Source organism: Cyprinodon tularosa, unplaced genomic scaffold (assembly GCF_016077235.1).
Source record: "Cyprinodon tularosa strain WSP-4 unplaced genomic scaffold, ASM1607723v1 ctg629, whole genome shotgun sequence".
Taxonomy (NCBI): Eukaryota; Metazoa; Chordata; class Actinopteri; order Cyprinodontiformes; family Cyprinodontidae; genus Cyprinodon; species Cyprinodon tularosa.
Window position 1 is genome coordinate 169761 of NW_024039373.1, and position 18285 is coordinate 188045.

General features: G+C 36.8%; 1 protein-coding gene across 4 annotated transcripts in view; it reads right to left on the minus strand.

Annotated features, from left to right (window-relative positions):
- Positions 1-17958, minus strand: part of LOC119798518 (cholecystokinin receptor-like) — a 59643-nt gene extending 41685 nt beyond the window's left edge. For 2 of the 4 annotated variants that reach the window (XR_005282726.1, XM_038308029.1), the window contains exon 1: positions 17492-17956. Coding sequence is in view for 2 of the 4 variants with exons in the window: in XM_038308029.1 (XP_038163957.1) it covers positions 17492-17651 (160 nt within the window). In the remaining 2 variants the exon portion in view is untranslated. Of the gene's footprint in view, positions 1-17491 lie in introns of all 4 variants that reach the window. The other 2 variants (XR_005282727.1, XM_038308028.1) reach the window with 2 other exon arrangements.
- Between the last annotated feature and the right edge of the window lie 327 nt (positions 17959-18285).

Below are 18285 nucleotides of genomic sequence, written 5' to 3' on the forward strand. Positions count from 1 at the left end.
AGTGGAATTTAGTTCTGAAATTTGTTTTGAACTGAAACAATAGAAACCTCATTAGACCTGAGAGAAAATGCAAACTTTTGTTTAGTTTTGAATATAGTGTATTCAAACTACTGCGCATTGTAAGGTGAACACTGGAATTGGTCCCATCAAAAGCATTAAAATTTTACTGATTAATTGTCATGGAAGTGGATGATTGTAGTAAAGGTATTAAAATCCAGCAGAGTTTGATGTCGAAATTGTGAGTATATATCATTTAAAAGTATTAAAAAAAATAAAGTTAAAGACATACTGTCCTAAAGAATTTAACTACTGTTTCCTTGCTTCTTCCTGTTGTAAGAAATAGTTAACAAATCACATATTGCACATGCATATATCCAAAACACATAATGAAAATTGTATTTCTCTGAAAGGGAAACCTCTAAAGTGTTGTTGTTTTCGACATAAAGACCAGGGCGTGCAGGTGGTACAGTGGTTGGCGTGCACGATCCATGTACGTAGGCCTTAGTCGTCGACGCAGGCGACCCGGGTACAAATTTGGCCTAGCCACAAAACCAAAGTGATTATTGGCAGCCATTTTTGAAACCCCCCCAAAAAACCCATAAAGACCAAGCAGCAATTGGGAGAGGAGTAGGAGCTGTCTGTTCTGCGCATGCGTGAATATATATATATATATCTATATATATATATATATATAGATATATATATATATCTATATATCTATATATATATATATATATATATATATATATATATATATATATATATATATATATATATATATATATATATATATATATATATATACAGTGTAATAATGGTACTAAAACTACTTTTTTTTTTATCCTTAAGTCATTAAAGAATAGTATTACACATGTGTAAAAAATGTTTTATGAGACGTTTATGCTTTTTACATTTACTTCGTTAAACTGCTTCTCTGATGTTACCATCGGACATGCTCAGAGCAGTCCGGAAAAATATGATTAACCCATGTTTATCTGTATTTTAGTTGTTTCTTTTTTTAGACTACGCACTATATACCATAAGGTTAGACAAAAAGAAAACATAAAACTCAAAAAGACTAGATTCATGTTTAAATCAAAAGCCGAAAGAGTTAGCCAGCGGAAGTAGCGTAGGATCCCATTTCCGGTGCAAATCGGGAAGAGACGGGTGATAAAACAGAAAGGATTTTAAGGCATCTTTTTTTGTCAGGAAATACATTATTAACTTTTAACACATTATATTTTAGTACATTTACCATTTTGCGGGATGGAAATGTAATTTAGGTATTTTTAACAAAACAAAATCGTGGATGTGTAACTGGATGCGCATGCACAAATCAGCTGATGGAGCATGTGGAGAACGGATCGTGCTTCCGGGACGGATCAGGTAGTGACAGCAGCTGTCATAAAACTCGACAAATTAAAGTGATACTTTAGTCAACTATGTCTATCTGCTAACCTGTGTTTAGGCCAACTGCTCTGCTGCACTGGAGCAGTTCAGAAAAATCTAAAAATAATGGGGAAATAAATTCTTTAAAAATCTTACTATGTGATTTCCTGTTTTTTCTCTCTCTCATTTTGTCTATCATAATTGAAGTGTACTATTGATGAATATTAAATACTCAAACATGAGAACTTGCACAACTATTGTTTGACTAAATAACGTTTTGTCTCACTACATAAAACAAGTGCAAACTTGTTTGCACCAAGAGGGCAGATACTCAAAGAAGGAGTAAAGAGATTTTTCTGTGCATTTCAGTAGGCAACAGGTGAAACCCCGCTAACAGACATAAATTGATTTCTCAAACCAGGAACCCAGTTTTTGCTCCTTTAATTATTTTGCTCCTTTAATTATACAGTAGTCAGGAGCAATCTTGCATGCAATTTGTTGCTGGCCCTTGTAGCCACACAGTGAGTACTGGTACAATACCAGACGAGGAGAGAGAGTCTGCACGCATGTAAACATATGAACAGAAATAACGATAGTAGTGAGGAAACAGATGTCTGTAGGGTAATGCAGGGGGAGTTGTTACTTATGTAGGTAAACCAAATTGCGAATACTGAGCTTAAATAATATAGCATGTATATAAATACAAAATAGAATATTGGCAGCCACTGGACAACAACCATTACAGGGCATGAACATTGATTTACAAGTGAGCACCTCTAACTTGTGCCCAGAGGAAATTTTTTTTCTCCCTCAATATTCTTCAACAGGCTCCACACCGAGCATGGCTTAATAAATTATTGAAGGCCTACATTGGTTTGTGGCTTATTCGGTAAGTAACTGCTGAGAAGAGTTGTGGAGGTAAACCAAGTTGTTTAAACCTTAATCATCTGTAATGCTGATTGCAACTTTTGTATTCAACTCTAATGTAAATCTTTTTTAATTTTTTTTTTACTTTTGTTTGTAGAACATTGAGATAACTATGCAAATTGCACTATAAATAATGTTTAGTATTTTTAATCTTATTATCTTTTAGATATATATTATTTATAATTAATGAAAATAATCATTTGATAATGCTAATAATTCGAAGACATTTACATGGCTTGGAACCCCATCTATCTTTTACTAAGTCTTAAGATCCCAGAAGCACAAGCACTAAAGCAAACTCTTCATAAAGGGAAATTACTCTTAGCTACCTGTATACTAGAAGTCACTAGATAATGTCATCATCATCTTTGTTTATTGGCTCATACTTTGATCCCACCCTTGGAAGAGAAAAATATCAAAATTGGCAAGCTAGAAAGTGATTAAAACCTAAAAACTAAACTCTATAAACTAGCTTCAAGTATTCATTAACATTAATCCTTCTAAAATGAACTTTAAAATAATTCAGACTCCTTTTTATACATTTTTTTCTCAGGAGAGGATGTGGGAGAACTAGATTTGGGTGTACAGTATGTGCTTCCATGCATAAGCAGCACTAGCAACATTAGCAGTTTACCATAGTTTGTTTACCACTGTTTCCTAATCACTTACACAAAAGGTAAAAAGTTACACAAGCAGCAACATTTATCAATTAATTGCAGGTTTCACAGTTCGCCAAACTTTCCAACATCACAGAAAAAAAAGTTGTTAGATTCGTTGCTATTAGCTTTTTTGAAGAGAGGTTGCTAAAAATTGTGACAAGGTTGCTTGGTTGGCAATGGTCAGCATGCAATCTGCTGCTTTTAATCTTTTGCACATTCTGGACATAGCAATGATTAATTGTGGTTGTGATCCATGTATGGGGAAGATCGCTCTTGGTTTAGGCTAAGTATTTACAATTGATGCTGCTGTATAGAAACCAAATTTGAAGTGCAGATTAATAATTAAAAAACTGAAAAAAGGATTAGGACACAGTAAATTAAAGGTACAGTTGAGGATGATCTTTTTCCGGGTGGTCCTCTTAAATGTCAATCATTCTGGTGATACGTAAGGCTATCCTAAGTGCTCGTCCCCATTTTAATTTACCGGTGGTGAGTCTGATATAGTAGAACATTTTTAAATCTTCTTTTGGAAAGTAAGCTTGTATGAGCGATGCAAACAGCCACTTTTAAACAGAGCATGCACGAGGAGAAATGGGCTCGTGCATGCTCTTGCACACGTTTAATATGCAGAGGCGTAGCCAGAAAATGTTAATAGGGGTGGCCAGGCAATAACCAATGTACACTGAGGGGGGGCCGAAAGCGGATAGGCACCAGAACCTCAGGGTTAATCTACAGTGTTCCAACAGGAAAATGAACAACCACAGCATCCATATTTTCTAAATAAAGAATAACTATACTTTCCTAAGGCCTTAATTAACAAATAGACAAATATATTTAAACATCATTGCTTCCTAGATAAAAGGTATAGTGGATAAAATTCTTTCAGGTTTGAGTTCTGGCGTGAACATCTTATTCATCATCATTACCTGTCAACTTTTATGAATAATCATTCTGCATAAAATTTATATTTACAAGTACTAAAATCTAAATAAATTGATTATTTAATACGTTTTCATTAAAATAGGTATTTATCTATAATTTCACTGAAGACTCCTAGATCATTTGCAGAGACACATCATTTTCTCCTTACCAGATAACACAAGTTCTGAAAAGAGCAGGAATTCTGTACTTATCATCTTTAATATTAGTATATTGAGGTGCATTATTAAACGCAAGGTTTTTGTTGTCAAGTAACTGTTAACATATGAAAAATTAAAACGTTTTGAATATTTCACCTGAGAGTATTACTGCTGCAGCCATCTGTATTAGAGGGAAAAAATAGTAAGGGTGGCCACAGGGGTGGCCAATGATTGGCTAAGGGTGGCCATGGCCACCCCTGGCCCCCCATCTAGCTCCACCCCTTGTTAATAAGGCATTCCCTCTCGGGAGAAGGAACAGGGTTGTTGATGTGCATCTGTTTTTAAAAAAGGCGGGGGTCTTTTCAAAAAATTGTCAAAATCCTTTACTATACCTTTAATTTAAGTATTAAAAATTGTATTCAATATTATAACATCTGAACATAATTATAAGTTTTAGCTTGTACAACTTAGCAGTCATGCTAAGCAACAGAAAGAATGTTTGCAATTACCGACATGGGTATATGACAATGTAAAAGTTGGCACATAATAAAATTAAAGCCAGATTTGTGAGTGCAGTTTTATTTTTATAGCTGCAGTCTTTAACTTGTGATCAGACTATCCTGTTTGGCATTTTCAGTCTACCCTAACAGCCTGGCTCTGACCACCAGCACATAAGTCTAATTGTCATTATTCTATCCAGACCTTGAAATAATACGTTATCTGGGAAATCATGTGATTAGTTTGTTGGGTACAGCATGAAAAACATTGGATTTACCTCTAAATGTAAAAACCACTGAAAACTTCAGGGGTTTTGGTTTTAGTCGAGCTGTGACAAATGTCACAGAGCAGGGAATTATGACAGAGCTCGCCAAATGTGAGGCCAAATGTTGGGCCAGACAAGGAAACAGGCTGCAGCTTGCACAGTGTAACTACTCCAGGAATCACTTTTACAAAAAACAATTGAAGAAAAATAACTTCTTCATCAGACACAAAGTCCTGTAGTGACAAAACAGTGCAGCAAAGGGCACGCTACTGATTGAACAATGTCCAAACACATTTTAGCAGCAGAGTAACTTTACTGTAAGTCTAAGACATTGTAACTGCAAGGGGGAAAGTTATGTTGTTTTTTAAATGTAGAGATAGAAATACTGAATTATGTAATATTCAAATATACTGTTAAACTTAAAGTGATAATACTTAAAACTAGGTAGATTTGTTATTTAACGGAGATTGGATTTATTTAATTGCAATATCTTATTTACTACAGCTGAAGATTCTTAGCTTAAATGCTGTAAAGGATGATTGGGAATTGCAAAAACGCTCTTATTAATCAAAGAGGGGGTCCAAGAAGAAAAATTTTGGAACCACTACTTGAATTTAACATATAAATAGTTTAATTATTATTATTTTTTTTTTTTTTTGAGATCTTCCTCTGATGTTGCTTATATACATGGATTACAAAATAGGGTCAGAAAAACAGTCTAAAACAAATAATAAAAAAAATGCTGTCCAGTATGAAATCTGACAACCACATTCAAGCTTCAGCCAATTAATGTCGTGACCGCACCTCCTCCAAAGTCAGTCATCTTTCAAGATCCCCATCATCAAGCTTCTGACCTAGCTTTCCTCCTGCATGCCAGCAAACTTTCACCTACCTCAGCCTCGCTCCAACATTTTTTGTCATTAATTTTTGATAAATAAATGAATAATATATACAGAGAAATAAATTACACATAAAGTGGAATATATCAACCCTTTATTTCTAGCTAAGTTAACCATGAATTACAGAAAAAGAAAACACCAAACTTGGTTTCTTCAAAAATTAGAATATTGTAAAACAGTTGGGATATTTTATAAATCATGTAAATCATCAGAGGTGAGGGACCTGCGCCAGATATTGAAAAATACCGGGATATCTGAGCAGTTATTACGAGGTATGTCATATTGTCTTATTTTATCTGCATTAGGTTAATTCACTTTGTAATTTAATGAAGACTTTAGGCAATCTAGTACTTGAATAAATATCAGTAAAATATGCAGCATAGCTTAAATTATCACTGTGGAGACTGAAGTGTAGGATCAAGTCAAAAGGTTGGGTTTCTCTATACCTAGTGCTTTTTTTTACTGAGCTTTACTACTGATTTGCTCTAGTTTATCCCCCTGATTTAGTCCCAGTTCTAGTCCATGTTATTATAATTATTGCTCAGTTAGTTTAATAATCTCCCGTTGGATTTCAGGACAAATTAAACCCACAATAAACTAAACTAAATTCTTAAAGCTTTCAGGTTTGCCTCACAAACCCATAGGAGGTCCACAAAAAGAAAAAGAACCATTGCATTTTATTTTTCAAAAGATCAGCGACTCAAGAAAAGACCAACCACATACAGAGAGGATGTGCAGAACATCTCAGTTATCCAGGATTGATGTAAGAGGAACCACAGGGATGTTCTTATTTTATTATTACTTTATTATTAATTTATTCTTATTTTGGTCCATTGAATATGTTTAAAAACTTAGTGTACATCACATCTACCAAAATCAAACATCCACAGAAGTGCTTCCTTGATTCATGGTGAGTTTTTATTGAATCTGCAGCCTCCTAGAAGGTCTGAATTGTTTAGCTGTTTTGTCAATTGTAAAACAAATAATAATAAGATAATAACTTAAGATTTTTAATCCTTTGCCTATTACCAAATATTCATACACAGTGTAGTTTGATTCGATTTCAGTGGTTCCTGTATTGGTGTCAGTAATCTAATGATACCTTTTTTAGTTCCCTATTGGTTATGTTACAGCATAGAATAATTAATAAACACAGTTTTGAAATTCTTAGTGTACTGTATAGTTAAGATGCAAGTATTTTAATGGGGTCCATACTTCTTTACTTCAGTTCTCGGAAAATCACCAGAATATAGAAAATAATATATATTGTGTGAAACATTTTCCACATAACTACAGATCACTTATTGTTACTCAGTAACATTTACTGTGCTATAAAAAAAATCATCATTTTACAACTTTGTTTCAGTTAAAACTTCTGAAAACATACAACCTATAGCTTCACCTATCCTCATCTAACCATGACAAGGGTTGCATGTCCAAATTCTTTCAAAATCTCACTCCAAGGTTTGGTGAAAAGTTGGCAGCCCTGTATGGCTCATCTGGTTGTTTTAAATTGACTCATTTTGCTCTGTCACAAACTCTGTCTGTAAATCTGATGGACGGGATCTGTGGAATTATCACATTGACTATAAAAGCCTCTGTTTTTGACGGTCCTGAGGAAGGAGTCTGTGTCAATGGAGAGTAAATCTGGGACAGTAGGCTACAGAATTATGCGAGGGAATGGGAATTTACAGCTTTGCAGAAATCAGTAATTGGTTTGAGATGCCAGCAGAAGCTGAACTTCAGACAGTCCCTCCAGGTTCTCCTTAACTCTTCCAGACTAAATGAGTTGAGTCCGGAAGAGGAAGAGAAATAAGTTAATATGACTCAACTAATTTCACTAACAATAAGCTAATAAATCAGTTTTCTCATCTCCTCTGGAAATCATTACTTTACACTAACTTCTTTCCTCTCGTTACAGTGACTATCTTCCTGACTGCTGTTGCCTATTGCACCTTCTCCCTGACTTAATCCTCTCCAAATATAATAAATTGAATTCATATTGGTCTCCTGGGTTTTCTATGGGGGCCAAAAAAACTAATTATGACACAGAGGAGACAAAAATTACATACTTTTCAGAAGCCTGTTATTTCCATTTAAAATGCAGCTTCTATTTGATTTTTTTTTTTTTTTTTCTGAGACACAGAATTTGGGTTACCATATTTTAAGCTAATATCAGCACCTGTCTATGTGGGCTATGCAATAATGTAAGTTTTTGTTTAGTGCTACTTGTTAATTCCTAGTATGTGGCCAGCCCCCCAAAAATACTGAAAAAGCTATAACCACTCCCGGACCATCGTAATTTTTCGGGTCTATGGTCATAGGAGGACAATATATATTGGTATAGACTTTAAAGGTATAGTGGAGGATTTGCTTTTTCTGGGTGGATCATCTAAGTAAGTGGTCCTCCTAACTGTTAATTATTCTGGTGATATTTTTACACAAGGCCATCCTACATCCTGCGTGCTTGTCCCCAATTAGTTATCTTTCGCTACGCATGCACACTTTTAGGCATATATCTGTGGTAGGCTATGGTTTTAGACAGTCATTAAACCTCACCTTTCTAACCCCAGTTCTTTGAAAATGGCTGAGTGTCGTCTACAACGTGTATGAGAAGAAGAGAAAGGCCTCAGAAGAGAGAAACAAGACTAGGGGTGTGGGAAATAATCGTTTTGGTGATATATCGTGATATTCGGCTGCCCAATATAATATCGATCTTTTACTTCTTAGTATCGATTAAAAAAAAATGGTTACATAAAACATTGATGGGAAAATGGGCTACCTCTGCACCACCACTCTGGCAGAAAGCGCTGTGGAGCCCTTTAACTGTGCGTGCAGCACCAAATCTGTATTTGAGGCAGTCACAGTGGAAGAAAACCCCAAACAACATGGATAATAATACCTAATCAATATTTTCTGATGAAAATATACAGCACTTGCTGTTTTATCTCATCATTTGATTTTGATAGCTGGGAAAAATATGGCAATATATAGTGATACTGCAATGTCGTGATAATATCGTATCGTGACCCAAGTATCGCGACATGTATTGAATCGCAACACTCATGCCAATACTCACCTCTAAACAAGACCACAGTGTTTTTGGGAAATTCTTTCACACGATGGCGTACACTGAAAGAATAGTTTGGGCTTCCCACTGATGCCTCAGTTGCAAAGTTACTACTCGACGGCTAAAGTTTGGCATGCTATTTGGAGAAATCCACTACTACCTCTATATTGTAACTTTCGAGGGAGGATAAGTTTACTTATTTTGTAATTTGCATCTTTAGTAGTTAGTTAGTTTAGTTAGTTTAGTAGCCACAGATCATAATTTCCCCCCGCAAACATGTCCAAATTTGCATTGCAACACACACATACAAGCATGTCATGATTTTTTTTTATGTACCAGTAGTCTTATTTGCGGCGAAACTTTATATATAAATATGGGTTAGATGAGATCCATCCAGGCGACTGTCTTATTAGTGCATTCCAGAACCTCCTCAAGCAGAAATGAACTTGTGCATGTTCTCTCATGCATTTAAGTTCTCTCTCGGGAGTGGGTACAGTGTTGTGCATGTGCATTTTTTTAAAGTGGAGAGGGCAGGTCTATTCAATAATTCGCTAAAATCCTCCACTATACCTTTACTGTATACAAATACTTGCTTTAATATGTGTCCAAAACATGACAACATTTTACAGAATGTTATGAAGGGCACTGAGTACAAGGGATTTTTTTTTCTTTTAATTATCCCTTATAAAATGTAAGATGTTACCTAACTAAAGGCATCTAAAAAAGTGCTTACTCTTATTTCTGCCTGATTTTACTGTTTCCTGCAGCTCATTGTTTTGATTCACTGTCACAGATCATTCACTTTAAGATGTGCCAGAATGTGGCTTTCAGCTCAAAAACAATAAGGCATAGAAATTCATAATAAGTTTTACACACATAAAATAGTCAATAATTTTGATTTGTATGAAAAGGTACAGGGACAAAAATACCATAAAGTGTTAAAAAAATGACAAAAGCTCATACATTTTTTATAAGCGTTTTGAGCAGCAGCTTTTATCTTGAGAGCTAGGTAGAAAAAAGGATTTTGGGTTCCCTGATTTATTAGCATAGTGCTGACAAAATATTTGCAAACATTTAAACCCGGGTTGTGAAACTAAAACATGGAAAATAGTTATCCACTGTAAAATGAAGGGTTACTGGCCTGAACACACCAGTTGCATATGTTTTTCTAATATCCAATCCAATTTTTTTCCATGTCACAATGACTGCATATAGAGATGCTCCGACTATGCAGCGCTGGCAGATCTTTGCAGATTTTTTTTCACTTCTGTCTCTGTGTTACACAAAAAATTAAACAATTTCCCTTTGACTCCTTCCAATTTGACTTCGAGAGTTTCAGAGTTTTTCTTTTTTCATTGAGAGGTGAGAGTCTCACTGTATGGTGTGGGGGTTGCAGCATAGCAGACTGGAAGAAGGTGAGAAGAGTAGTGAGAACTTCAGAGAAGATCATCGGGGCTCCTCTTCCCTCCATAAAAGACATTTCATTCCAGTGCTGCATGTCCCTAGCCCGTAACATTATCAATGACCCCTCACAGCCCCACCATGTACTGTTCTCCCTGCTGCCCTCTAAGAGGCTTTGCATCATTCAATACAGGTCCAGCAGATTCCAAAACAGCTTCTTACCCAGCATCATCAGACACCTGAATGTTGAAAAATACTCTGAATCGTGTCACAGACAATGCATCAAACTGACCATATAAATGCATTTTTTTGCACCATGTTTTTTTCCTACCACAATCTTTACATTGATCACTGCTGCACTTTAAGCAATTGAAATGATGTGAGAGCTGTACAAAACAAAATTTATTTTTTATACACTCAGTGTATACAAAATGACAATAATGTTTTTCTAAGTCTAAGATCCAAGTCTAAAATCCTGTCGGGTGTGATCGTCCCCATTGACTTTTACTGAGCGCTAAACCCCACAACATCGTCCAATAGGATTTTCTGTCAGATCAAACACAAAGTCAGATTCAATGGGTTCTGGCCTTAAGACTACTCCAGCCACTTATGTTGAAGAGACTAATTATCACTGTCTAAATCCCAAGAGCTTGTGTAAATAGGATTATCAAAACCAGTGTAATAACATTGGCAACAATTATTATTTTTCAACAGTAGAGTCATCTAATAACTTTTCAAATTGTGATAAAGCAGTTACGTTACTTGCGACCCATATTATTTTAACTCAAGCAATTAACGTGATCATAAGAGCCCTCTCACTTAAACCAAGCTTCAGTTTCCCCCATCAAAATTGGAAAGCACCAAAACTCCTTCTGTTTGTAATTTTGTATCATCCAATAGGCCCTTAATTTCAACTTTTAGATCAACTTTCAATGCATCTGGGATTCCTTAGATATAAAACTTTGATCGTATTTAACTGTCCTTTTTACATGCCTTGAAATTTTATTTGTTGCGAATTGGCGATTTATAAATAATCTGAATTGAACTTAATTTAAATCAGCAATTCAGAATAAAAAGAATTCAGCATGGAATTTCAAAGCAAGTCTCATTTTAGAGCAATGATCAGTATTTAAGTCTATTTCTGATTATCACCTGCCCAGGTAGTGAATTTGAAATAGACTGATGTTTTCACTTATAAGATAAGATAAGATGATATAAGATAAGATAAGATAGACTTTATTCATCTCACAGTGGAGAAATTCACTTGGTCCTTTGGCTCAATAGTCAAAAGAAGGGGCCTGCTCAGTCCAAAGGACCTCAGCCTCCTCAGGGGGTGGAGGCTGCTCTGGCCCTTCTTGTACAGGGCGTTGGTGTTATGAGTCCAGTCCAGTTTGTTATTGACATGAACACCCAGGTATTTGAAACTCTCCACAGTTTTCCATCTTCTTCTTCTGAAGTCAATCATTATCCCCTTGGTCTTACTGGTGTTAAGACACAGGTCGTTCTTCTCACACCAGTCCACAAAGTTCATGATGACCGACCGGTAATCCAGCCTGTTCCCCTCAGAAACAAAGCCCACAATGGCCGCGTCATCTGAAAACTTCTGGAGATGGCAGCTGTCCGTGTTGTACGTGAAGTCCGAAGTCTAGAGGGTGAAAAGAAACAGGGACAGAACGGTGCCCTGGGGGGCCCCTGTGCTGCAGACTGCCACCTCTGACTGACAGCCGTGCAGCCACATGTGCTGAGGGCAGTCGATGAGATAGTTGGTGGTCCAGGCAGCAAGATGTTTGTCCACTCCAGCATCATCCAGCTTCCCCTTCAGCAGCACTGGTCTGATGGTGTTGAAAGCACTGGAAAAGTCAAAGAACCTGACCCTCACAGCGCTCCCAGTGGTCTCCAGGTGGGTGAGTGCCTGCTGCAGAAGGTAGATGAAGGCATTCTCCACTCCGATGTTGGGCGGCTAAGCAAACTGCAGGAGTGTAGGTGTGCTAGGATTAGGTGCTCCATGGTCTTCATCAGGTGGGAGGTCAGGTGGACTGTTCTAAAGTGGGCCGGTGCCTTGGTGTGCAGCGCTTTGGGTACCGGTACCACACAGGAGGTCTTCCAGAGATTGGGTACCATCCCGAGGCTGAGGCTCAAGTTGTAGATGTAGCTGAGGACCCGTGCAGAGCTCATCTGCACGGGTCCTCAGCAGCCTTCGGGGGGGATGCTGTCCGGTCCTGAGGTCTTTTAAATTTCTTTTGTCGAAGGGAGGCTGTTGCCGTTCTCAGCAATGCCTGTGGAGTGGCTACACCCTCAATTGAAGAAAATGGTCATTGGTTACCAGTCATTTTTTCCCTTTTAACAACCAGGTTCTGCAGTTAATTCAGCTCAGGGAAGCAGAGGAATATTACTTCTCCAATAAGCCTCATGGATCACCTCTACTCGCTTAGGATTAAGCAAAGCGTCTTTGATCAGGAGCAATTTCTTAACTCTCCAGACAGTCTGTCCAAGCCTAAAACAGCTTCTTCTTTGAAGGAATAATGAGTAAGTGAAAACCATGCAGCTTCAGCTAGCAAGGATGCAGCACACTAGGGTTCTTTGCACCTGTTTCCAAACACCGTGAGCTTCTTCTATAGTTATCTTCAAAGCAGTGGGCAAGCTAAGTAAGAAGAGTATAGAGCCCCCCTCCCCTTTTAAAGCTCTGGGCTAATGTCAGAGCTGCAAGGCATCCTTATGGCAGTGGTAGTACATGCTGGGAGCTATTATTATAGCTTATCATGGTCTGTTTATGGCAACAGTGGCGTCGGATGTAAGAGTTTGCCCTGAAATCGAAGGATTGACGGTTCAAGCCCTGGCTCCGTCTTTCAGTGTCGTTGTGTCCTTGGGCAAGACACTTCAGCTGCATTGTCTACTGATGGTGGTCAGAGGGCCCAGTGGCACCAGTGTACGGCAGCCCCGCTTCTGTCAGTGAGCCCCAGGGCAGCTGTTGCTACAATGTAGCTTGCCACCATTCGTGTGTGTGTGCGTGAATGGGTGAATGACTGAATGTAGTGTAAAGTGCTTTGGTCAAGTCTCCTGACTTGAAAAAGCCCTATATAAGTACAGGCCATTTACAACACAGTTTAAATAGCCTAAACTTAATAGCCATACACTTGAAACAGGGAGGCAAGAGGTTCAGACAGTTTTTGTAGATCTGTGACTGTACAGTGACAAACCTCCACCTTTAATCTTCTATGCAGCTTTAGTACAGACATTCCAGAACAAATTGTGGCCCACCAGCTCCTCTGCAGGATCTGGAATGTTTGTTTTTCCAAATAAGTGTCTTTACGTAGCTCGCCCCGTAAATGTCCATCTTATGTGAGGCAAGCCTTGGTTGAATCTCGTAGACTTTTTTGGTCAATGACCTCATACAGGAAGAGACCGAGCAGGCCTTTGTATGAATAAGCCTTTAGCCTGGTGTGCAACCCACTGTACATATTCCTCTGCTGTTTATATTCTCTCTTCAGTCTCTTCATAGCCAAAGAAAGGGGATCTTCAGAACATTTGCAGTTTAAGGGGAATGAAATATAGTTTTGGGGGTCCATTGAGACCAGGTTCTCTCTATAGCTCTATCACTCCAGCTCTACTGTACTGCATGAATGCTCAAATGGGTAAGGATGCAAATACAGAGAAGAACATAAAGAGCCGAGGGGTGCTGCATATGTTTAGTCACCACATTGTTTACCTCTACCCTTTAGATATTAAAGTTTTTACAGTATTATAAATCAAATCACAAAAAGGATCATTGTATTTTCATGGAGAAGATTAAACAAATGCCATTGATGTTAGACAAACTCATTTATCTGTATTCTGATAACTGAGTCTTAAGGTAATTCTGCGTATTTCACTTCAACAAATTCCATATGACTTCTAAACTTTTACCCTCACGTCTTTTCTACGTGGTCAGATGGATTAAAAGACAAACTGGAACATTATTCATTTTATGTCATGCCTCGTCATGCACAATAGAGGCAAGGCAGAAATGCTAAGTTGGGACAGATTTATTAATGATTCGAGTAAGAAGTGAGCCACCATGAAAAAGACAGTTGTTATGTTGGTATAATCTCTTTCCCTTTTTTGATGTGCAATACAAGACTTCCATCTACTTAAGAATATCCAGAATTTACTTATTTTTCTAAACCAGCCACCTTTGTGTCCTATAGCATCTATCAGAGAAAACCTGGCAGTGCTCCTGTATATCCAAGGTGTTGGTAAATGTCACAGTGGGGAGCTAATCCAGCATGGTAAATGCCATCTACGCCTTGCCACTCAACCATCAGCAGCCCAGAACAGTTGATTGATGCAAAGAACAAAACCACTTTCCATTGACTGACAGACTGCCGCACATAGTCTGCAGAGATTGTGGTCACATCGGTCAGTGAACAAAACAACATGTTGGTACTTTTTGTATTTGAAAGAAATGTGTGGTTAACACATCAGCCCTCAACAGGCTAAGTGACATGGGTAGGTGTGAGGGGTGGAGGAAGAGAGTCATGTGTGACTCTATAAAGGGTAGTTTTAAGAACAAAGGAAAAATGTGTGGTTTTTAAGGCACATGGTTTGTGGATGCAGGGTGAGCAGAGATACTGGATGGTCCTCCAGTGTTTGTCTTAGACACACATTGATTAAGCAGAATCTGAAGCACATACTGTAGTAACATGCTGTGGAGGGTGCACAACATCCTTTATTGTATTTAAAACACTGAATCTAAATTTATAGTTTGCAGGAGGATCAAATACTAGAGTTCGTCCAAATAATTCTTCCACACACATCTGACCCTTAGAGCTCAAGTGAAAACTGCAAGTCACACAAGTAATCAACATTCTGTGTGAAATTTGCAGGATTTCTCCAATTCGCTCTGTCTGTCTGTCTGTCTGTCTAACTATCAAATGGGATTAAGTATAGCACTCTTTTTAATCACAGCCACCTTTCAAAGTGCTTTCTACTGTAGCCACATTCATCACACTCACTAACATGCAAACATTCATACAGTAAACAGGTGTATGCAGATCGGTAGGCAGCTTGGGTTTAGCTACCTTGCCATGGAGCACATGGGCATGTGACTAGGGAAAGCTGTAATCAAACCAATAATCTTCATTTTTTTATTTTGTACAAAAAAATGAAGAAAAGAATGTGAGAAGATTAAAAATATACACCTTTTTGTACAAAAATAATTTTTATATATCTACTTGGTTATCAGATTCATGTAATAGGAGATGGTTTTGATAGGGTATGTTTTCAAATAATCTGAGTTCATTATTTGTTACTGTCACATTTATTTTCTTTTTTACAAGTTGTTAATCTGTATTTCCATATGTCTACACTCCTAATGATATTTAAAGATAGATGTAGCATGGGTGAGGGGAAATGTTTATGGCATAATTGTTAGGATTTTCCATAAAGTCTCCACGTACAGCTTCTGGAATATCAGCTGTCTATTTGAGCATTTAAGAGTGCACATGATATTATTATTAACACTGGAGTCTTATCTCCCTTTTTAAATGTGTTTTATTCTAGAAACCAGTGCCCTTCACTATACTTTTTTGCACAATCCTCCTGGGTCATTGTAACCTCATCTTAGTATTTCATCCTTTGATAGAGCATCCTCAGCAGGAAAACTAGCCAGAAATGTACATGTGGTTACAACAACAGTGAATAAAGTTCAGGCTAACAGAGGTTGTATTTGGAAGCAGGGCTGGGTATTTATTCTTATTTCAAGAATCTGTACTCAAGATTAAGAATAAATTCTTTTGAACCCAATCCAACACGGTCTAAAGTATTAAAATGCATTTCTAGTATCAAAAATATTTTTTGTGAATTGCATGACTAGGCCCGGTGATGGAACAGCGATCTGTCCAGGAAAGGCACCAGTTCCACCTTGATGGATAAGCGGGAGATGATAAATGGACACATAATGACCTTGCAGTTGTTTAACACAATGATATTGGTATCATATAAATATTTAACAACAAATTAATAAAGCAATGTAAGTTAATAGCCACTGTGAGGACAATGAAAAATGCATTTTGCTACAGTATGTATCTCTTGTTAATGAATTGGTCCTAAGGAATCAATATGAGAATAAATTCAATCTTTTAAGACAGCCGTGGAGAAAAGAGCTCTATATAGATTCAGGCATTTAAAGAAAAAGAACCAGGAAATACTGGATGGGTTGATATTGATTTGACTTAATATGTTATGCAAATGTTTTAAATATAAGATGTTACAAAAACATAAACCCAAATGTTTATCATTTATTCAATTGTATAAAATAAAACAAAATCTTAAAAAGCTTAATGGAAAAACAACCGTTTTTCTTTTTATAAAATATAAAACAGCATTTCAACCAGAAATTATTAATAAAACGAATTGCTGAAGTAAATTTTTTATGGACCAAGGTGAAATGTGAATTATTAGTCATTAAAATTTTCAACACCACTGAAGAATATTCATTGTAAATTGAAGATTTTTACTTTTTTTTTTGCATGCATTGAATGGGTTTATGCTCCATAATGAGCCATGACCTAGTAATTACCCTCTGCTCCTGCATGACTTAATCCATGGAGTTTCTGAATAACCATCTCTCATTACGATGGACCCATATGGTACTCCAAATTTAGCTGTTTAATGTGCATGTGAAATCAGAAGTGGCTAAAACTTGGAATCAGGTACACCCCTGCTGGTAAAAAAAAATAAAATAAATAAAATAAAAAAAAGAGAGAAATAAGAAGAAATTGCATGAGTAAAATAAGGAGTCTATTAAAAATCTAAAAAGATAAGAATTGGAGAATCATGACCAAAAAGCAAAACCCATTATACTCAATGAATTCTTCCAGTGGCCAATACTAGCAATGACTAGAAGATGTATTATATTTCTTTGTTTCATAGAAGTTGTATGAGTTGTATAACATTTTGCATTTCTTTTTTTATCTTCTGTTTCTATTAAACACCATATTTCAATGAAAGGTTGAAACGTTTCTACAAAAACACTACCCATATTTAGAACACCAGGTAAACAGAAAAAGATTCAATAACCATACTTGTGCTCCCAGATTTAAATTCTGAAGCTATTGATTTTAAAAAGTCTAAGTTTCTTAAAGTTCAATTGAAATATTGGTTAAACATGAAAAAAACATGAATTTGTTTTTACAAATTTGAATAAATATTTAGGTCATAACAACTCATTGTCACCCAATAAAAAGAAGTACATAATCATAAATATGAAAATAAATTAGTCTTTTTTTAAAAAAAAAAAAACGGATTTTGTTTCATTACATTCTTACCTTGGCCGACACGTTCAGGTATAAGCAGTGTAGAAGTGTTGCCACAAGAGATGTTAGACGCTTCCAAGCTTCCATTGAGCGCGCCGCTCTGCATCAGGTCCTGAAGCGCTCGGACGCACTCTGAGTCCATGTATGTCTCATTCGTAAAATCGAGATCCATGCCTCTAACTTTTAACTTTTAATATAAACTGTGGTATTTTAAAGCCGTCCAATAAAAAGCTGTTCATTCACCTTCTCCCTGTATTCTGGAACATGTCCGGATAGGTAAAATAAGGAAACTTCTGTGCCATGCTCCAACGCACTTACCCAAGGTCTGAATAAAATAATGATTTAAAAAAAGGAGAAATATGAATAAAAACTGTGATTTATTTTTTTTCCTGATTTCCTCCTAAAGACGCACCCTGTTTTGAGGCATTCCTAAGTCTAGGGTCTGTGTGCGCTGAGGGGAAAGAGCGCGACGTTATATGCTGAAAAGACCTGCAGGGAAAGTGAGAGAGAGAGAGAGATAAGGGGGAGGAGGGGAGCAGATGAGAATGGATTTAATGTCACAAAGTGCTTGAATGCTTGTGTGTATGTGCTGGACTGTATGAGAGAGAGAGAGAATTAGATCAAAATCATTCATTTTGATAGAATAAAGACGCATTTCTGGAATTATTAAAGATTGTTCTGATACATCTTTAGGATCACAAAGTGTTTTTAATATAATGAAAAATATTTATACTATACTATACCTGCCAATGTGAAAAAAAGAACAGCATTTCTCGAATTAATCAAGTCATCACAGGATTGTAATA